Source organism: Amblyomma americanum, chromosome 3 (assembly GCF_052857255.1).
Source record: "Amblyomma americanum isolate KBUSLIRL-KWMA chromosome 3, ASM5285725v1, whole genome shotgun sequence".
Classification (NCBI taxonomy): Eukaryota; Metazoa; Arthropoda; class Arachnida; order Ixodida; family Ixodidae; genus Amblyomma; species Amblyomma americanum.
Genome location: NC_135499.1, coordinates 127,777,870 through 127,800,114, shown reverse-complemented (window position 1 = coordinate 127,800,114; position 22,245 = coordinate 127,777,870). Strand labels below are relative to the sequence as shown.

The window sequence follows — 22,245 nt, the reverse complement described above, 5'->3', positions numbered from 1 at the left end:
AAAAAGACACAAAAGTGCCGCGGATATTACGTCACTGGATCAAGTTAATGCACCCACATTTGCTTAGCAGTAAATCGACCAGATGCTTTGCCACTTATAATTTGGTTTCCGTCTTGGCAACGAACCATGCAGGTGCACGGTTACCAGCGGAACGATTCGTTGCAAATGCCGTGCATCTTCCGTATCCTGTTGGAAGGGCTCATTTTCCGATACGCGCTTTGACGTTCCGCGGCATGTCAATGACACAAAGAAAGATAGCGAGGAGGGTTTGCTTTTTATTAGCAGCTTTTTTTATACACTTCTTGGACCAGGTTGGTGGACATTTCAAGAAACATAGAAACCATTTATTTCATCAGATACTTTCCGTCCCACCCTTTACAAGTTTACAAAAAATCGAACAGAAACAAAGCTAATTGTCATATTCAGCCTCAGCATTGCTCTTCCTGCTTTTGAACCGGTGTGAATGGCTGAGGAGGCATCTACACAAGACAACATTGGTTGAACACACAAAGCAATAAAGACGCTGGACGTAAATACTGCTCGATGTAAACCACGCACACAGATCCTCGCATCAAGCCCTTATTCTGAAATGAGGTTGCCTTCTTGACTCTCATAAATCAGGAGGGACGTAGCGAACGCCGTACCTGGAAGAAATAACCGACATGTGTCGGAAGCTAAAAAGAAACGCGGCTTCTATCAGAGATACTTCAGGTCAGAGAAGCCGCCTCATCAAACGTTTCCTGCAAGTGCAATTCACTCAAGCACCTCGCACTTAATCCGAAGCTGGTCCTCGAACACGAAGCCGGCGCGCGTGAGCTCGTCGAGACTAAGTGAGCGAAGAGAAAAAGAAACTGACATGTTATTACTTTCTGAAGGCTTTCGGTACCAGCCGAAATCACGCCATGGATCGACTTTGATATAGATTTCAGATTCCGCAGTGGGATGTGTCAGGCTCAGTTTAATTCCATGCTCGAACGGCCACTGAACGTCGTCGTCCGTGTCGCATCTTTTGAGACACAGCTTTCCACGCAGGCGCACAGAGTCACCGACGCTCTCCAGTGTAACTCCAGGTGCCATGCAGTAGCCACGCAGGTGTACCTGCTCGCTCTCGTACACGGCGTAGCCTTCCCGCAGGGCTTTCTCTTGCAGAGATTTTATGCCATTTACGTAGAAGACCGTATGTGCGACACGTCGTTCATCTCGTCGAAGGATCGTGCCGATGCAGTCCAAGGCTTTCTGGCTTTTTTCTTTGACCTCATCAATGGTGGCTGCAATGCGTGAATAGTTCTCATTGCTTTGTCGAGTCGCATTACACAACTCATCTTTAAACGTGCTTTCTAATGCGTCGAGGCGGGTCGAAGACACATTCGTTGCATTCTCAGTGACGGTTTCGCGCAGATTTGGCGTTACGCTCTGCTGGATGTTTGTCATTGCTAGTTTCAGCTGATCACCGAAAGTGTTTACCCCGTGGGATATTTCATTCAGTCTATTGCCCTGTGACCCAACATGGGTAACCAGCTGTTCCAGGCACGCGCTCATCTCCCCTGCCTGCTTCTTCAGGCCCTCCAAGGCTTTTACGAAGGGTGCTAGAAATGCTCCATCTTTCGCGATGCTGGGCTCAGGGTCAGGATCTATTGCAGAAGTCACCACAGCTGCTGTACAGGCTGATCGCAGGTGAGCGCACATGCTGCTGCAAAGGACAGGGGCCGAGCACTGCGGACACGGAGCGGTGTGGTGTTCACAATCTCGCTGGAAATGCTTGGAGATCGCTGACGCAGCCATCACAGTCTGGCAGCCATGCTCCTCATTCCAGCACTTGACCTGCGATTAATAAACAACATGGAACACACGCTTTATGCAGTCTCAGACTAAGATGCTGAGACAATATTCTGATGTCAACTGAATTCATGTAATGACTTTTTATCAGTCGTAACCTTTTTCATGCATAATATAATTACAAATGTAATATTACCATCAATATTATTATATCTTTCCTTAAAAAGTTATCTAGCGTTGGATATGTGTCAGCGCGACGGAAAATAAATGCTCGGTTCGTATAAAGGTCTTTTGTCCTTTGTACGCTGTCTCAGGCTGTCTTGTTTTCTGACATGGTGAGAAACCAGCAACAAAAATCATTCTATATTTGTTAGCGGGAGCGCTTTTTTTTTTCAGAGCCCAACAAAGTTGATATAAACCACGTCATTATTCGACGCTTTGCGCTTCATGATGATGATGCTAGGTTTTTATGGTGCAAGGGCACCTAAGGACAAAGATTGCCAAACACGTTTTGCGTTTCAGGCGCTTCGTACATTCAATAGGGACGTGATAGCCTGTACAGTGTCCTATACTTACGCCAGTCTTTTGACTGATCCTATTAATGACCCATTCTAACAAGGGCTAACAAAACTAGCGCGACGAAATAAAAGAGCTAATAATAGTCTGTTTTTATACACTGAAGACTAACTGAAGTTAAGCAGCATCGATACATTAGCGCGGTATAATGACAGACCACTCACCAAAACATATCATTTATAGGGTACAAAAGCAAAACAAAAGTACTGATGTCACCGCTGGCGGCCAATGTTGCCAGTGAACTGCGTCCGTCGACATTAATTTTTCGGCGATACTGTAGAAGCAATGCCGCAGCGCCATTCACTTGAAGACGGCGGAACCCAGTACTTCGTAGTGCAGTCGTAGCAATTTTGAATCGAGTGGGGACAAAAATGCAACTTCTTTCTTGCCAACCATAAATGCGCCTAATGCTACCGTACAAACGTTAACTTGCCAAAAAAAAAGCCAGAGAAGGAATTTCCCCACAGAGCAACAAGTCAATGGCGTTGGCATCAGCATGCAATTGAATAGTAAACTAGTTAAATTAGAAATTCTACGTTCCGGCAAGAGCCTAGAGAGATATTTTAAACTCTGTAAATATACAGAGGTAGTTACGTGTTGTCTCTGGACATATCTGGGTTTTTGCCACTAGAAAGTGCGTTCAGAAATGTGCTTGCATGTTGCTCGCCCTTCGTTGTCGGCTCAGTGGTCTGCTTTTTAAAGCGAAAGCTTTACTGACCTAGCGGGAGCTAGCACTCTGCCCCGAGAAACCAGTCTTGAAACAGCCGGAGCATGACGTCACAGCCACGTGACTCCATGTCACATGGCGCAGCTGCCATAGCAGCGCATCACGTGACTTCGTTGCGCCACCGAGTCCGACGTCGCTGCGCCGGGGCTCCACAGCTGGGGACCGGCTACTGCCTGACAACGTGATCTAGCCGAGCCTCAGCCGAGAGGTTGGACACCCAATGAACGCTGCGGCCTATATTTGCAGTGCTGCACGTCTGCCACAACGTTGTCAGCTGTAATGCATGCAGCCCACATCTCTCTCTCTCTCTCTCTCTCTCACCACCGCCGCCGCGGTGGCTGAGGGGTTTCGGCGCTCGGCTGCTGGCCCGAAAGACGCGTGTTCGATCCCGGCCGCAGCGGTCGAATTTAGATGAATTCGAAATTCTAGAGGCCCGTGTACTGTGCAATGTCAGTGCACGTCAAAGAACCCCAGGTGGTCGAAATTTCCGGAGTCCTTCACTACGGCGTCTCTCATAGCCTGAGCCGCTTTGGGACGTCAAACCCCCATAAACCAGTCTCTCTCACCACGGCCACGAACCACAAAGCGCAATTGAGGCGTCCACTGATCCATGGAAACAGTTATGCGCCCTTCGTTTCCTCAAAATCGTCGGAGTCTAGAACGTTGCCAACGCCAATGAACACAATGAACGCTGACAGGTTTTACTTAGTATACCCTGGATTAGCTGAGCAAATCCCTATCCTAATTTCATGGCCTTCGCGTGCGATGCCGGCAGACGCTTTACCGCTCAGCTCGGTCAAGGTGTGCAACATCGTGGAGGGAGTAGGCAGCATATCTGGGATGCCTCCTCTCCGCAAAGCGACGAAGGAGCGCACATCTGCCGCAGCTCTCTGTTGTCTGTTGTTGCCAGGAAGAAAAAATAGGAAAGTGCACAGGCCTGCTCACTGGCTCAAGCCGAGCCACAATCGCTACCACGTGCAGATAGTAAGCTCTCCACGGCGGGCGTTACATAATAATATAATAATTGATTTTTGGGGAAAGGAAATGGCGCAGTATCTGTTTCATATATCGTTGGACACCCGAACGGGCGTTGCATCGAACACAACCAGCGTTCCGTTGAACGCACCAAAGTGCACTTGGGTTTTATGCAGAACCCACTGTTATGCACTGTGCATGCGATGCCGCGTCTGTAAGACTGAACAATCAGGAATAAAAAACAAGTGATGTTAAACAATGCAAACCTGTTCGTCTTGATGAGCCTAACCTGGCTTAAACCACAGCACAAGCAAGCATAACAAAACCTTTCGCTTCCATAACATTTTTTTCGGCATAAGTTTACTTAATGGATTTGCGTGCCCGGGTCACCTCGGGCGCCTTGTCTTGATGCGTCCGTGCTTCCGAAAGGGGCACCATTTACCATTTTATATGTTGAGCTTGAGGCCCCTCCACAAAAAAAATCCTCCCGCAGGGGCCACCAGCAAAATTTGGCGAGGTTAGAGGCGACACCAGGACTGCTTTGTTCGCGTCGCGTCCGTGCTAGCTCAGCGTTAGTGATCGTGTTCACTGCCGGATTTAGACGGTTTTATCACAGCATTGCTGATAAAACGCTAGCTCCAGTCACCGAACCGTATTTGTGGGTGGCTCTCACAGCCATGTGCGCAGGCCTCGGGGCCCCTTCTCTTACGAGGACAATGCGAAGTGTACAATGCGAACTTCGACAGACGCGCCCGGGTGGAACTAACATTAGCCTGCAAAAAAAAAAAACAACCCCCAATGCGTCCATTCGTTCGTTATCTAAAAGAAGTGCTACTTAGCGATGATTAAGGATAAACTTTGGGGAAACATTTGGAAAATTTTTAAGCCATGCAAGGCTTTCCTAGCATAAAAAAACCAGCATGAAGCAGCAATGTAATGAAAACGTTGCACCGTAAAGACCACGTCAGGTTTCAAGACAAACATAGCGCATAAAATCAATCCTAGTTGCGCCTTAGTTCGCTTACCTCTCTTTTCAGTACGTCTTCTGCGGGAAACTCCATCCACGTGATGTCTTCCAAACAATCTGCGCCGTCCAAAGGACATACGCGAAAAGCTTTGTCACCGCACTGGTCATAGCACGATTCGCACAGCACGTGCATGCAGGGCAGCCAAGCGGTCTTCCTGCGCACCAGCCCGCAAGCACTACACTTCCAATTCCTCGGAATCGGCCTCACAAAGTGCAGGGGCCTCCAGTCGAGTTCACCGAAGCCGACCAGCGTGTAGACCGTGGTTGCCTGAGCCATGCTACGTGCGCTTCGAACTCACCGCTAAAGACACTTCTGTGTCGCTACCGCAAAACGCACGGGGAATATCTCCCTTTTTATCCTTGGCGCTGCCGGCATCCGCGACCAAAAGTAGTGCGCTCCTTGTGGTGAACGAAACATAGTAAATGCTTTGCTTGCAGGCTTACTGCATCACACATTTGTCATCAGCTTGATTAAATGCATAAATATTCCTGACGACACACTCTCACTTTCGCGTGCCTTTGACTACTAGACAGCAGAACAAGCGCGGAATAACACACCTCTCTTTATTTTCTCGCACGGACTACTTCCGTATATTTCGCAGCGTCGCACCTGATGTATGAAACGATCTATAAATAGACATTTTTGAGAAATAACATTGGACGCAGAGCAACACGCTGATTATGGTCTGTGGTAAGAATTACGCAGTGACGGGAATAAAAAGAACTGGAGGACGCTGAAACTTCTTCTTAAGAGTAGGACGCGACAGCGTGTTGCAGCGTTGCCCAGGTGTCCACAGGACGCCTTGTCCGTTGGACAATTTAAGGGAAGGAAATGACGCCTCTCTCTCTCTCATACCTCGGTGGACACCCGAAACGAATACTTCCGACGCGCGGTGCCTACTGCTACTACTATTACGACGCCGACGGCTTCTCGACGGAACGAGCTGCATACGATTTCGCGTAAAAACGACACAGAGAGAGTGACAACTTTGTAACCGCAGGTGTCGGGAATTATGGCAGGTGGGTCCTGTGTGGCCCCAGGCGGGGGCCGACGTCCTGGGCCCACGAAATCAGTGCAATTTGGAACCAGCCGCTCTGGCTCAGTGGTTAGGGCACTCTGGTACTGATCAGGAATTCTCTATGAAAATTGGTGATGTCGGCAAATATCTGGGGGCTTCACCGAGGGCGTCTGGATCCGTGGGGCTGGCCGCCAGGATTATTAATTCTCGGGCAATTGGGTTGGTCCCAATTCGTTTCCAGAGTTGCCCTCGTGGGCGGGTAACCATATTAGGTTAATTTTGCGGTAGGGATTCCAGCCACGCTGGATGCGTTCGGCAGGAAAACAGATGCAGCTGGCCGAGTAATTTAGGATTTCTCGTTTTGAGTCGTTGAGGTCTGTGCGTGTCCGGCGGTCAGCGATGGCCAGTGCTGTTGCTGTCTCTTCCGCTGCGGTGGGGGAGGGGCTCGCACCGTGGCAGCGGATATAAGGGTAGATTGCGGCGTGGTTGCACAGACCACGTAGGTTGTTGAATCTTGGCTTTCCGCGTCCACGTATGTTGCGTGTTCGCCGGCACGATAGAAATCATCCGGTGCTCGAGCTTTGTGTTTACGACGCTCGTCGTGTCGGTCAGTGAGCATGTTCTTGGGTAGTGGTTTGGCAGCGAGGCGGCTAATGAAATTAAGATTGGTTGTTGGGGAAAGGAAATGGCGCAGTATCTTCCTTACATCTCGGCGGATACCTGAACCGCGGCGTAAGGGATAAAGGAGGGGCAGAGAGAAGAACTCAATAAAGAGGTGCCGTAGTGGAAGGCTCCGGAATAATTTCGACCTCCTCGGGATCTTTAACCCTTTCAGTCCTGGCGTATTCAAAGGATGACAGGACTTACAATAGCAATTTTAAGCATGAAATAATAATCGAAACTGCTTGTATTTTCCCCTATCGTAGTATTGAAAGTACTAGTGCCATCGCCATGGTTAGTCACGTGACTCTATTGAGCCGTGTCGAAGGAGGAAGAATAAATGACAACTAATACGGCAAACACGCCGTACGGTACGTGCGCTTTTTTTATAATTGAATAACCCCTGCATCTTACATAATCTCCCGAATATCAGAATTTTCTTCATCCTTGGAGTAGCAAAGACTGGCGCTCGCGCAGACTAGAGGTCTCTTTCACGCGTTTGCCTTGCCGGGTTCCCCTTCTAAATTTACACCTTCACAGATCTGGCCAGGCGGTTTCCCTATTGTGCCCTTCTTGCGCCGAACCTGAGACAATAGATCACTTCCTGCTGTTCTGCCGCCGCTCTTCTCATTTGAGGAAGCGTCTTGCGCAAATTTCGTTCCACCAACTGGGTTTGTCTGTGTCCTCTACGGTTCTTCTTTCCATTCGCGCCTGTTTGCTTAGACGAAGCGACACGAGTGTGCGCTCTGCTGTGCAAATGTTTTTTTTCAAGGAACGCAGCGACTCCCGTTGGTGGTGGTAGTGGCTGTTTATTAAAATAATAGTAAAAAGGAAGGAAAAGATTTTTGCTATCCCCGGCATCTGCCATCGATACTGAAGCACCTGAGCTGGGGCAGCGGAAATAAAGGATAGCAGGCAGAATGCAGAAATGAAATGAAAGAGGTGAGGGGACAGGAAGAGAGGATAGGGGGAGAGGTAATATGTACAAACTATTTACACAATAAGAAATGTGTCCCAGTTGTGCGCGTGATTAGTTCATTTTAGAGGAATTAAATCACACACGCGCACAGCACTGTGTTGGCTACAACTGAAGTGGGGCGTCCAGTTATTAATCCTTCAAGGTAGAACTCGCGGAGCGTTCGGTCACTGCGTGTAACTACCTAACGGAGAACAGACGGGCCGTCAAGCCCGTGTATTCTAATTTATTTTTCCTGCTCTAAGTCAGTACGAAATTGAAACATTACATACATTGTACACTATTATGCACATTAAGCCATTGTCCCATCTTCGAACTTCAAGTTAACCGGACCCCTGTCCTTGAGTCTTCCAATCTATCAGCCTACAGACTATTACTACTCCTTCTCTTGTCAAAACGTTCCTGTCTCCAGCAAGTAACCTCCGGTGCCTTGGCCACTCCCCCGCAGTGGGTATGCGCCAGCATTGTTTGAGGCCAACCAACCAACCCCTGCGTAGTTTACGTTGCGATTTTTTTTTATAGCGTCGAAACAGATTGCAGAGAACGCATGTAGTTGTATAAGAATCATTACATAGTATAAATAATTGCAAGAAGATGTTCTTTCCGTGTGCGGTTTTTGACGACAGCAGGGATTTGTGGTCGTATATGGCGTGCCGTCAGCTTGCCATTGCGTCCGATTTCAGTGCGTCTTTTTTCTTTTTTCAGGCTCGCCTATACCGTGCATACCGACAGATTCAATCCATTCCCGCCAAAACTTGCATTCTAGGCATCTGGAAGAATTCACGCATGCAGTTTTCTGTGAACTTGATAATGTAAACTTGTCTGATGTGGAGGGAGAAATCAGCGGATCTTCCGATAGCGGTGACGTGTTTGAGCAGCCTGAGCCAGAACAGGTGGAAAGCGAGGATGAAAGCTCAGACGAGGATTGCCAACCATCGACAGCTGCATGGGCAAGGAAGAAGATCATAAAACCGGACACAACTTTTGAGTGCGAAGAGTTTGCTTCATCGAAGAATTGCTTCATTGAAGAATTGCTTCATTGCACAAGCCGACAGCCTGCCAAAGATGCAAAAGTGAGGAAGGCCGTCACTCTCCGCTATGATGACTCCGAAAAAAGCAAGATATGCTGAAAATAAGCCTGTACGAGACGTCAGGTTTGATAAGGTGGGACACTTGCCTCTTCGTACCGACAGCAGGGAACAGTGTTGTAAGCTCGAGTGATGTACAGGACAAACCAGTATCATTTGCGAAAAATGCAACGTCAACCTTGTGTCTTGCCAAGGCTCGAAACTGCTTCAGAGGCTTCCACACGAACAGTGAAGTTTGTGTTTGCAATGATTGTGTTATCCGCTTCTGAACACATCTTTTCACTGCTTTTCGCAACCACTGAGCCCTGATGTGCGGTATTGACGACATTATTATAAATCGGCAAATAATAACACAAATTACTTATTTTTGTCAGGGATGTTTCTAGAGTCCTTGTGGTGTAAAATATGCAAAGAAAAGAAATATATGCTGAAAGGGTTAACGTGCACTGACACCGCGCAGCACACGGGCGCCTTTGCGTTTCGCCTCCATCGAAACGCGGCCGCCGCGGTCGGGCTCGAATCCGGGTACTCTGGATGAGTAGCCGAGCGCCCTAACCACTGAGCCACCGCGGCGGCTAGCTCAGCTAATCCAGGGTATACAAAGCGAAAGCTGTCGGCCTTTATTGGCGTTGGCGTTGACAACGTTTTTGACGCCGATGATTTTGAGGAAAGAAAGACGTATAACTGGGTCTCTAGGCAACTGGACGCCTCAATCGCGCTTTGAGGTACGTGGCGGTGGTGAGAAAGAGATGACAGGGTGGGCGCGATGAAGATCTAGTGTGCGGAACGCAATCAAAGTAGTTGGACACCAAAGCCACGTACATGAAAGCGAGATTGAGGTGTCCACTGACCCAAGGAGCTAGTTGTGCGCCTTCCCTTTCGTGAAATTGAACGGGCTCTACAACGTTGCCAACGCCAAAGAACCCAATGAACGCCGGCGGCTCTTTTGTTAGGTTTTTGGGGAAGGAAATGGCGCAGTAACTATCTCGCATATCTCAGTGGACACCCGAACTGCGCCGTAAGGGAAGAAATAAAGGAGAAAGAGAAAGAAGAGAGAAAGAGGAAATTTAAATTAAACTGGTTGTTGGGGAAAGGAAATGGCGCAGTAACTGACACACATCTCGGCGACACCCGAACCACCCCGTAAGGGAAGGGGTAAAGGAGGGACTGAGAAAAGAAGAGGTGCCCTAGTGGAGGACTCCGGAATAGGATAGGTGACACTTTATAGCTCTAACAAGGTCTTTCGATCAGGCAGAGCTCTTCATCTTCAAGATGATGTCTCCCTCCGTCTTGCAGAGGTCGGCGCCCCTATTTCAGGGCACCGCTGAGTTTGGCCGCTCGCTGGGCACGGGATGGGCCGCTGGAGCGCATACTCTCCCACCGCTCCACACTCGGATTTTCGGAGCCATGGAATGCTTTATTTCTGTCACATTCCCAAGTAATATGGTATAAGGTGTCTGTTGCACCGCACCATGGGCAGATGTCCCTGTATTGGTTCGGGAACATTTTGCTAAGGATGTGTAAATTGGGGAAGGTTCCGGTTTGCAGCTTCCTCCAGTAAACTGCTTCTTGTTAATTTAATTTCTTGTGGGGAGGAGGATACTTTAGTCTCGTCCCTCTGTAATAATTTAGAATGTCGGAGTACGTCGGGATTACCCTCAAGAAGTCCTCCGGGTCTTCGTTCAAGAGTGCTCGGTTAGTGTACTCGCGAGCAACTCTATCGACCCTTTGGTTGCCTTCTATCTCGGTGTGTCCCGGTATCCAGAAAATGATTTATCTAATGCGATCTTTGGGTAGGCCTGCGCGGAGGAGGTTTTGGAGCGCTTTATGACTTATTCTGCGTTAATGTAGTTACGGCATGCCTCTTTCGAATCTGTGAGGATTGTTAAGAACTTATTCCCGTGATAACCCTCCGCGGCCGCTAGTCCAAAAGCCACTTCCTCTCCCTCGGTTACCGTGCAGTCCCGTGCCGACGCGCAAGTGATCTCCTTATAGTCAGAGCCTATTACTGTCGCGACTACTTTTTGCTCCGTTGTTCTTCGTCTCCGCGGGTACATCGCGGCGTCCGTGTAGACCATGTTCGCCTTGACTGCAAAGTATTTTTCTACATTTTCGCTCGGGCCTTTCGCCTAGCTGCGTGTAAATATGGATCCATAGTTTTGGGGAGTGAGCCTGTTTTGATGGTGCTGCGGAAATTGTCAGGCAGACTCGCTGTTCTCTGCTCCGCTCTTAGCGTTGCTTGATGCCCCAGTCTTATGAGGAGCGCTCTGCCAGTGGTCGTCTGCTGGAGCATGTCTCGTTGTCGCTCTAGTTGCGCTACTTTGAGTTCCTCGAACGAGTTGTGAAGTCCGAGGGCCAGCAGCTTCTCCGTTGATGTGGTGGCTAGTAGGTGGAGGGCTGTCTTGTAGGCTTTCCTCATGATGGCGTCGGTTTGGTCCATTTCGCCCTTGTTGGTGTTGTAGTACGAGAGGGAGTACGTGACTCGGCTGATCACGAGGCTTCTGACCAGCTTTATCGTGTCCCCCTCCCTCATGCCGCTTCTTCTTTGCGATACTCGGGTGATCATTCGGGTGACGTGTGTTGTTGCTTGTTTGAGGAGGCCGATTGCTTGTGTGCATCGCTGGTTGCTTTGCACCGACATTCCCAACAGCCTTATTAGTTCTTTCTCCGATATTTTTTACCCTTCGAGGATGACGTTGAGATCTTCCTCCGATCGCCTTCCTCGCCTTTCAGGAGCTCAGACTTCTCCGTTGAACAGGCGAGGCCTCTTTATTTCACGCATTCTTCTACGCACGTTGCTGCTGCTTGTGGGCGTTCTTCTTTTTGGCTGAGCGAGCCTCGGTTGGTCCAGACCGTGATATCGTCGGCATATATGGTGTGTTGTTTGCCTTCGATATTTTCTAGTTTACGGGCCAATCCTATCATTGCGATGTTAAACAAGATCGGTGAAATGACGGATCCCTGCGGGGGTTTTTTTGTTGGGGGTGCGGAACTTGTCATTTCGCAGGTCTCCTAATCCCACTGTTGCCATGCGATTTGAGAATAATGCCTTCACATACTTGTGTATTTTCATGCCGCTGTTTAGACCGTCCAGCCCATCCAGGATGGCCGTGTGGCTAACGTTGTCGAATGCGCCCTTGACATCCAGGGTCATTATCACGTTCTGTACGTTGTATGGAATGTTGCTGAGGAATAATTTCGACCACCCGGGGACACCCGCCGCGGTGGCTCAGTGGTTAGAGCGCTCGGCTACTGATCCGGAGTATCCGGGTTCGAACCCGACAGCGGCGGCAGCGTTTCGATGGAGGTGAAACGCAAATGCTTCCGTGTGCTGTGCGATGCCAGTGCACATTAGAGATCCCGAGGTGGTCGAAATTATTCCGGAGCCCTCCACTACGGCACCTCCTTGTTCCTTTCTTTTTCAGTCCCTACTTTCTACCTTCTCTTACGGCGCGGTTCAAGTATCCGCCGAGATGTGAGACAGATAGTGCGCCATTTCTTGTCTCCAACAACCAATTTTCATATTCATCTTCAACGTGCACTGACATCGCACACCACACAGGAGCCTTCGCGTTTCGCCTCCATCAAAACGTGGCCGCCGCGGTCGAGTTCAAACTCGGGCAGCCGATATCAGTAGCCGAGCGCGCTAACCGCTGAGCCGCCGCGGCGGGTGAATAATAATAATAGTAATAATAATAATAATAATAATAATAATAATAATAATAATAATAATAATAATAATAATAATAGTAATAATAATAATAATAATAATAATAATAATAATAATAATAATAATAATAATAATAATAATAATAATAATAATAATAATAGGTTTTGGAGGAAAGGAAATTGTGCAGTATCTGTCTCATATAACGTTGGACGCCTGAACCGCATCGTAAGGGAAGGAATAAAGGAGGGAGTGAAAGAAGAAAGAAAGAAAGAGAGAGGTGCCGTAGTGGAGGGCTCCGGAATAAATTCGACCACCTGGGGATCTTTAACGTGCACTGACATCGCACAGCACACGGGCGCCTTAGCGTTTTTCCTGCATAAAAACGCAGCCGCCGCGGTCGGGTTCGCGGGTGAAGTTAATAATTATAATAATTGGTTTATTATTATTATTAACTTCACCCGCGAACCCGACCGCGGCGGCAGCGTTTTCATGGAGGAAAAATGCTAAGGCGCCCGTGTGCTATGCGATGTCAGTGCACGTTAAAAATTTAATTTTGAGGACGTTAAAGATCCCCAGGTGGTCGAAATTATTCCGGAGCCCTCAACTACGGCATCTCTTTCTTCCTTTATTCTCTCAGTCCCTCCTTTATCTCTTGTTTTACGTCGCGGTTGAGGTGTCGGCCGAAATGTGAGACAGATACTGCGCCATTTCCTTCCCCAAAAAAAACCAATTTACTTAGGAAACGCGCGGGGCGGCGCAGCAGTGGAACTGTGGCTCGGTGCAATTAGTGGCACATGCGCAGTCATGACTACCGAAGCTTACCCGAAATGCGCCGCTGACTAGCCTAGTGTAGCTTTCGCCACAAAAAATGTTGGGGTTGAACTATTCTTGAATCTGGCGTATTGAGCGTAAGCTATGTTGTGCCGGTGGTCTCGGCAGCCTGGCTGGCATGGCTGCGTGCTCTGTAGTTAGCGAGACTGGCTTGCCGACTAGCTACTTCTGCCGGATTCGGCCTGACGCTTACGCCGAAGCGCAGACGGCCCAGCAACCCGCGCAGCGTCCATGGCGGCGCCGAGACAGGAGCCAGTGCCGCGGAGCAGCTGCTGGAGCGACGGCATTGGTCACATGACAGCGCTATGTCACGAACACCCTCACTCCGAGCCGGCTCAAGGCCGTCCGTCCGCCGACGAACGACCTTGAGAGACATGGCGTAGTAGAGCTTACACTCTAAAACGAAATATAGCCACGACGCTTTGAAACGCGGTCGCGAAAGAGTATTGATTTTTATTTTTTTGCATATTGAAACGTGGTGGCGACAACACTGCAAAGTGGACGAGCATATAATTGGTTATAATTGGTTTTTTTTTGGGGGGGGGGGGGAATAAATGGCGCAGTATCTGTCTCATATATTGTTGGACACCTGAACCGCGCCGTAAGGGAAGGGTAAAGGAGGGAGTGAAAGAAGAAAGGAAGAGAGAGGTGCCGTAGTGGAGGGCTCCGGAATAATTTCGACCACCTGGGGATCTTTAACGTGCACTGACATCGCACAGCACACGGGTGCCTTAGCATTTTTCCTACATAAAAACGCAGCCGCCGCGGTCGGGTTCGAACCCGGGAACTCCGGATCAGTAGTCGAGCGCCCTAATACTGAACTGGCTCTGAAACGGAGTTATTATTGCACTGGCTTGCACCCACAAAGAACCGAACAACTTGGCTACGGCGAAAGCAAGAAACGAGCTCGGCGGTCATCGAAAAAGAGAGCAGTCGTCGTGCTCGGCCGCGCTTAATTTAAAGCTCACAAAGAACTTTGGAGATAGGGCGCGAGCAATGTAGAAACAGTCGTGTGGACCGCTCTGATTTGAGAAGTGAACTGACTGGAAAGACGCGTTCCGGCGGCTTTAAGCATGTTCAAACAATCAGTCGAAAGTTTCGCGGCATTACTCCCCTCTCAAAGAAGCCTTGGCTGGATGCTTTAACTGAAAGAAAGGCGAGCAACAATAAACACGGTGAGTGCGAAATAAATATGTAAAGTTCGAGCACTCTGTACATTGTCTCCCGTAATATGTCTTAACCGCACCACGTGTGTATAGCTTCTGGACGCAGGCTATCCGACTGGGGTACTGCGACTCCATCCCCGGCGGAGTCACGTGAGGACGAGGACACGTGAGGGGACATCAAAGGTTGTAGCTTCATTATTTGCCAGTTACTGGAGGCCACACTTGTGGAGGTCAAATTCTCACATGTGCTGTAATGTGTGACAGTGAAAATCTGCGATAGTTGAAAAACATGGCCTTTAAGGGCCCTGATCCGGGTAGCAAGTCACCCCTGTAGTTGCCCTTGCTGTATACTATGCAGTACCTTATCCATCAAGATAATGTATCAAAGGCTTCTTGCCTTCAAGATAATGTATCAAGGCTTCTTGCCTTTTGCCTTTGCTCCGGTTTCTGTAAATCAGAATGAAACAAATAAACTGAAACTGAAAACACTAAGCTACATATGGCGATGTACTATATGCGCATTAACGATGGTTTCCTCTTCTTATACAGATTGTATTCATTTCAGGTGATCTGTTCTCGTTTTGGAGGGAAGGAAATGGCACGGCAACTGTCTCGCATCTCGGTGGCCACCCGAACCGCGCATGAAATGAAGGAAGGAAGGTGGGAGTGAAAGAAGAAAGAGGGAAAGATGTGCCGCAGTGGAGGGCTCCGGAATAATTTCGACCACCTTGGGGATCTTTAACGTAGACTGACATCGTACAGCACATGGGCGCCTTAGCGTTTTTCCTCCATAAAAAGGCAGCCGCCGCGGTCAGGTTCGAGCCCGGGAACTCCGGATCAGTAGCCGAGCGCCCTAACCACTGAGCCACCGCGGCGGGTCGCCACAGGGATCCGAGTAAAAAAGTAATATCGGCGTTGACGCCTAATAACAATAATTGGTTTTTTTGGGGAAAGGAAATGGCGCAGTATCTGTCTCATATATTGTTGGACACGTGAACGGCGCCGTAAGGGAAGGGATAAAGGAGGATTAAAAGAAGAAAGGAAGATGTGCCGCAGTGGAGGGCTCCGGAATAATTTCGACCACCTGGGGATCTTTGACGTGCACTGATATCGTACAGCACATGGGTGCCTTAGCGTTTTGCCTGCATAAAAACGCAGTCGCCGTGGTCGGGTTCGAACCGGGGAACTCCGGATCAGTAACCGAGCGCTGTAACCACTGAGCCACCGCGGCGGGTCGTAGACGCCTGCACAGTTTGTTTCATGAAGCGACCGGGGACGGTTATATCTCCATTTCTTTTGTAGCGATAGCTACACTACGGTAGCCGGAGTGATTTCGCCAGTCTTTGCCATCTGTTACTACTGCGCAAGCGCGAGTTTCGCCACAGGTGCGCTTCGCGTGACGCCGCATCTGCGCCGCCGCCTCGCCCTTTCCTCCGCTTCGCGTTTCACATGCGCGTGGGGTTGAGAGTGGTTGCACTTGGCCGTCAGTTGCAAGCCATGGAAGAAGAGGAGCCTTGCTCGTTGCGGCAGCAACGTTGGCAATGAACTATACGGACCCTGAAGTCGTTCCCCGGGTGTTCGGCACGACTGACAGATTCACAGGCTGACACCAGTTCGGCTCGATTAGTTAATGGTCATTTCGCTACGTATACTAGGCATATCATAGCTAAGCCACCGCTATTTTTTTGTAGCGTTTTGTTGCGTTTAAAGCAGCTGTCTATCGAGAAAATCCAACGCTGATTTCTCTTAGGAGCCATTTGAGCAAAACGGCAAGTTGCAGGAAACCAAACAAATGAAGTCCTGAAACCATGTTTGTCACATTTCACGGTTCATTTTATTTTTATTTGCGGTGGTGTAGACTATAGAACGGTCTATCACTCGACACTGCTGTCGTTGCAAGCTCACCTACCTTAGCTGAAATTGTTAGCAGTCTTCGTGCGTTGGCTTGGCCATCATTGTTTTTTCACACATCCTTCCTCTAATCCACCCCTACGGGCTTCGAAGATAAAAAGACGCAACGAAATGACTCTACAGAGTCGAGATCATTTAGAAAAGCGAATGTTTCAAGCCATAAAGGCATCATCTGGAAGTCTTGGATATGAGAATATATCGCGCGACAAAACTGCGCCAGCTCTTCATAGAATGCGATGGCCGCGCAGGCGAAATCTGGTGCAGTAGGAAATAGAAGACAATAAACCACGTAAGATTGCTGCTATCTCTTTTGATCCACGAAGCGCTGTGTTTGCTTCCATTCTTTTTGGAAAAGTAAAAATTAAAATAAAATTCAAAGCTTTGGTCATCTGGTTATGAAAGCGAACGGTCTATTATAGAGTGAGTGAGTGAGTGAGTGAAAATTTTATTGGATCTTTCAAGGGTTTCGAGGTTATGAAGTCTCCGTCGTCTTCTCTGGCGATGGCGACTTGAGGCTCCTATCAGTGAGGGAGCACCAAAATGCCATGTCGGGGTCTTGGCCCCACCATTTATATCCCTGGCAATTAAAGTTTCTACCACCGCATAGGGCTATGCATGGGATGGGATTTTTTCCTACCCGTACACAACTGCATTTGGTACAGATGCAGACACTACAGGTTATCTTCCATTTAATGAACTCGTCGATTGTGATTGTGAACGCCTGTTTTGAAAACAGGCGCGAGCCAGATGCATTGGGCATCCTATTTGCTGAGCACTACGATGTGCCAGGCTCTGCTCCAAGTGTTACTGAAGCGCTTTATGGAGCTCTACAGAAGAGGGCGTTACATATATGAGGAAAGCCTTTATCTTGTCTGTGGCTATGCAAGTTTTGAACATGTGTGTTGTTGGCGTGTGTGTACCAGCTGGAACAGTCACATGTCTTTGTCAAGAACGAGGAGAAAAGATGCATTACGCAAGTTGGACAGGAGAGCGCGGCATCGTTGGAAAGTGCACAATCCATCTTATATCTTACAAGTAAAAATAAACTACGTTATAGTCTTCCACTGTGCAAAATAAGACACTATTTTGTTTACTTAATTGCGAATTGCAGTAAACGGTCCTTTTCCACTTTTACACCAACTGAACCGTGATGTCCTATTTTGGCTCCATACCTCTAAACGCATTAATACTTCCACCGCGAGCTTTAAACATTTACTTCCTGGATATGGTTCCTTAGACTTTGTAATAACGAAGAGCAAAATAAATTCGACCATAATAAAAGATACAGAGCCGAAACAGTTAAAACCTACAAGAGCCCGGCACCCGGCCGCAGCGGGCCTTTCGCTGGACAGTTCTGCGTCCTATGGTGTTTGGACGCAAGAACCGTATCGTGGGTCTCTCCTAGACTGCATTAGATCAACCAGCCTCCTTTAATTTACATAAACCTCCTCCTTGTTTCATTTACATAAACATGCCCCTTGTTTCATTCCCATAAGGATTTACTTTTTATGCCCTGAGGTAAAAACACTGCTAAAAAAGGGAGAGGACTAAGTTCACACTATCAGTTCTTGCTCCTAAGTTCCAAAATAAAAAATGAAAAAATAAAATAAAAATCACACAAGCACAAAGAGAGAAGTTACTCTCGTATTTCGACGTAGACTGAAAATTTGGGTGCGTGAAATCAGGGCTAATACTCATTTCTTTTGTCGCATCATACGGACACCTAATTTCGTAATGTGTTTGCAATACGTGGTTGCGCGGAGTAAAGGGTCTCAGGCCGCTGCGTGTCCGAGTGACGCTTTGTCACAACCGCAAAAATGCGCAGTACTCAAATCCAAACAGCCAAGCTATACCAAGGCCAAACAACCTAGCTGAAGCGCATTTTTGCTGCCGCTGAAAAAAAAAAAAACGTGCATTTCTCGATATTTCGCTCTTTGGGACACACTACTTCAATAACAGTTGTGTTGGGCCTAATTAGAGCATGATAATACTACTGATGATCCATGCGCTCAAAATAGTAGACAATCCACGTACACGAGAGAAACACAAGGACAGGCGCAACGTCCTTACTTCGATCAATGCGCCTGTCCTTGTGTTTCGCTCGTGTACGTGGATTGTCTTCGGTTTTGCGCACATCGATCATTTGTATTATAGACACACGTTACACGACTGGCTTCGCCATTCGTCTCGAGAAGCAGCCAGGTGCTTCTCCGACATTTTAATTCTTACTCGGAGGCACCCATTGGTGCTGTAAACAATTTCTGTGATCTGGAGCCTTAACGTAGCACGCTCACATTCTCTGTTATGAAGGCCCCATATTACACAATGCCGCAGAACCAAAGAAAAGGCGTGGTCATTCATTATCGTCCTGCTATTTTTCATGGTTCTATAGGTGCGCTCCCATTCGGCCGCAAAGCTCGACTGTATTCCTTTTAAACTATATTATTTGAAATGCTCGCATTTTTTGTGATGGATGATCCATGCTGAGCTAAAAGAACTTCTATTTCTATTTTGTCGCCGCCACAAATCATCTGTGTTGTTGTTGTACTCTCAACAGAAAGGATTAAAAAGGGGAGTAAGCTGTCCCCTGCGCACTCCCGTTTATACAACGGAGTGCGCTAAAGGACAGCGTAATCTCTTTACTCCCATATAGGCGTATTCGTGTTTAGAGTGATAGCTGGCGATTCCACATTCTTTAGTCTAGTTTGTTCCTTTTCTTTTTGCTTGGCAAAAATAACGTCTGAGCTCTGATCAATGGACGACACAGTGCCTAGCACACACTCCTCGAAAACAGTTGACAGTCAGGTGAGATATCTGGATCGATTCTTTACAGCTTTATAAAGAAGTTGGCGGTGGTTTAGCTCTGGTTAAACCTGGAGTGACACGATAGCTACGGCTCGCCGAGTGGAACTTGATCACGTGACCAACCACGTGATCAGCCACGGCGCCGCGCCGCCGGCAGCTGCTCCGCACCACGTGACAGCGTGGGGGCGCCGCCACGCTGAAGGCTCGAAATGCTACCGTAATGTAGCTATCGCTACAAAAATAATATGCAGAAAACCAAAGTGATGTTCAACAAGGGAACAGGAGTTCACAATTGGCAGCGAGGTGCTGGAAGTGGTGAAGGAATACTTCTACTCAGGGCAAGTAATGGCAGCTGATCCGGATCATCAGAGGGAAATAACTAGAAGAATAAGAATGAGGTAAAGCGCGTATGGCAGGTTTTCTGAGATCATGAATGGCAATTTACCAATATTCCTCAAGAGAAAAGTGTACAACAGCTGTATGTTACCGGTACTCCCCTACGGGACAGAAACGTGGAGGCTAACGAAAAGGGTTCAGCTTAAGTTAATGACAACGCAATGAGCCATGGAAAGAAAAATGATAGGTGTAACATTAAGGGACCGGAAGCGAGGAGAGTTAGTGAGGGAACAGCCGCGGGTTAATGACATTCTAGTCGTAATCAAGAGGAAAAAAATTGGCGGTGGTTTAGCTCTGGTTAAACCTGGAGTGACGCGATAGCTACAGATGGCCCAGTCGTACTTGGTCACGTCACCAACCATGTGATCAGCCACGGCGCCGCGCCGCCGGCAGCTGTTCCGCACCACGTGACCAACCACGTGACAGCGTGCCAGCGCAGCCACAGGGTTGCGCGCCGCCACGCGGAAGGCTCGAAATGCTACCGTAACGTAGCTATCGCTGCAAAAAATGACGCTTATGGCGACGTGAATGCTGGTTTCACACCGCGATTCGATGGAGGCGAAACGTAAAAGGCGCCCGGGTGTTGTGCGATGTCAGTGCATCCCAAAGATCCCCAGGTGGTCGAAATTATTCGGGAGCCCTCCATTACGGCACCGCCTCTCTTTCCTTCTTTCTTTCTCTCTTTCTTTCTTCCTTCCTTTTTTCTTCCTTTCTTTCTTTTTGTTTCTTTCTTTCCTTCGTTCACTCCAGCCTTCCTTCCTTCCCTAACGGAGGGACTGAGGTGTGCACCGAATGTGAAACAATTACCGTGCTTTTCATTATCTGATAACCAAACTTTGTTTGCTTTCAGCCAGTGCGTGTTGGGCTCAGCGCGGACACAGGACGACGAAATAGCGGTCACGGTTAACCTTTCCTCATTCCTCTCGCCCAGATGCTGTGCGATGACAGTGCGCGATAAGATCCCCTAGTGTTCGAATTAATTGCGAAGCACTCCACTGTGGCACCTCTTTAATGCGCCTTTTTCCAATAGCGCGCCCCTCTAGATGCCGACACTCAAAACTATAAATTTGCCCTGCGGAGAAGTAATGCAGTGTGGAGCGGTCATTGTAAATCCCTTCGCAACAGCCTCTTCGGACCAAGGCGGCAATTGAGGCTAGTTGGTTTACAGTCGAGACCACTTACAACAAACCTGATGGTCACGTGGATTGCATTCGTTGTATCCAATGTTCATAGTAATTGCACTCCCCGTATTACAGCCAAATATACTGTATAAGTCCCCCAAAAGCGGCGCTTATTCCTTAAAAATTGAGTCATGAGCGTCTCATGCCTCATGAGTAGGACGAAAGGAACAACTTTATTTCAGTCAACGGTTTCGAATGCTCTAGCCCTCATGCGCCGGGACGGCCACGCCGGCGTGGTCCAGCCATTGGCACAGGATAACGTCCTAACACCCCCCCCCCCCCCCCCCCCCCCCCCCCATCCTGCATCTGTAGAGGATGTGGGATTGCGGGGCTCTGGCGAAGACCTCACTGCTGTGCTATTCAGGCTCTCCAGGACAGTCATGTCCTCCTCGCCGAGATTCTTGCTGCCAACAATCTGATCTGGGGATGGAACGAAATTAATGATAGTTGAAATGTGCACGGCGGCGGGTGGCAGCCCGGCCACATTTATCAGATACCTAGCGGTAGAGGAGTGCTCGTACTCTGCGTACAACGGCTTCGTCGGAGCACGGATATTCGATGTTATCGTACGCACGGACGTAGTCATCCGAGGCCGCATCCGGCCAACTACGCATCAACGACTCGTTGCCACAAATTACACGCGTCTGATCTCGTATCCTAGACCACTTCGACTATCGTTCATGGGCCCATACAGCGGCGAAAGCAGCTAAGAGCATGTGCGCAAAATAGTGCTTCAGCTGTTCTGCCTGCTGTCTGGCTCCGCCTGCACGTAGCTGCGCAGAATATGAAGCCGACTGTGCAGGCGTAGCATACCACGTGGCCAGCAAGGCATCCCAACTTTTCAAATCGCTGCCGTTAATCGATCCCCGACCATGCACAGTAGCTTCGCTTTCGACGTTGTTGCTGTCTCGCGCCATAAAAGGTGCAAGGACCTGTACCCATGTCGTTTCGGCGTGATGGGTTGCGTGAAATTGAAGGCGGATTCGTGCTCCTCACGTGGCAATGGGATTCGTAGGTGAATGCGGTGACATCATCTGGTGGTCGTTTAGCCTCAAGAGAGCACGTGACAACTGCACTCGGAGCAGGTCTGCTGGCCATCAGCACTGTTGTTCACTCAGATTATGATCGTTCTCGGACTCCACTGTTGCTGTTGCGAGTGAAGGAAGAACGAAAAAAAAAGTGCCAAACTAAGCGCGAAGAAGCCCACATTAAAACGCAAACTTACGTGATCTTGGCTGATTGAGGCTGATTATTGGTGCCCTTGATTTGCCCTTCCAGGTCGCGAATCCTGATTTTTTTAAACCTTTTGTGGTCTACGTTGCCAACAATCTGATCTGGGGATGGAACGAAATTAATGATAGTTGAAATGTGCACGGCGGCGGGTGGCAGCCCGGCCACATTTATCAGATACCTAGCGGTAGAGGAGTGCTCGTGCCAGCGCTCCTTTCTCCACCTCCCTTT

At 48.7% G+C, this 22,245-nt stretch overlaps 1 protein-coding gene across 1 annotated transcript; it reads right to left on the bottom strand.

Moving 5' to 3' along the window:
- Window positions 1-324: 324 nt before the first annotated feature.
- LOC144123295 (TNF receptor-associated factor 6-like) lies at window positions 325-5,206 on the bottom strand. The gene is made up of 2 exons (XM_077656149.1): window positions 5,080-5,206; window positions 325-1,821 (listed from the first exon to the last, which is right to left on the bottom strand). The coding sequence occupies exons 1-2, from the start codon at window positions 5,113-5,115 to the stop codon at window positions 754-756; spliced, it is 1,104 nt and encodes a 367-aa protein (XP_077512275.1). The 5' UTR covers window positions 5,116-5,206; the 3' UTR covers window positions 325-753.
- Between the last annotated feature and the right edge of the window lie 17,039 nt (window positions 5,207-22,245).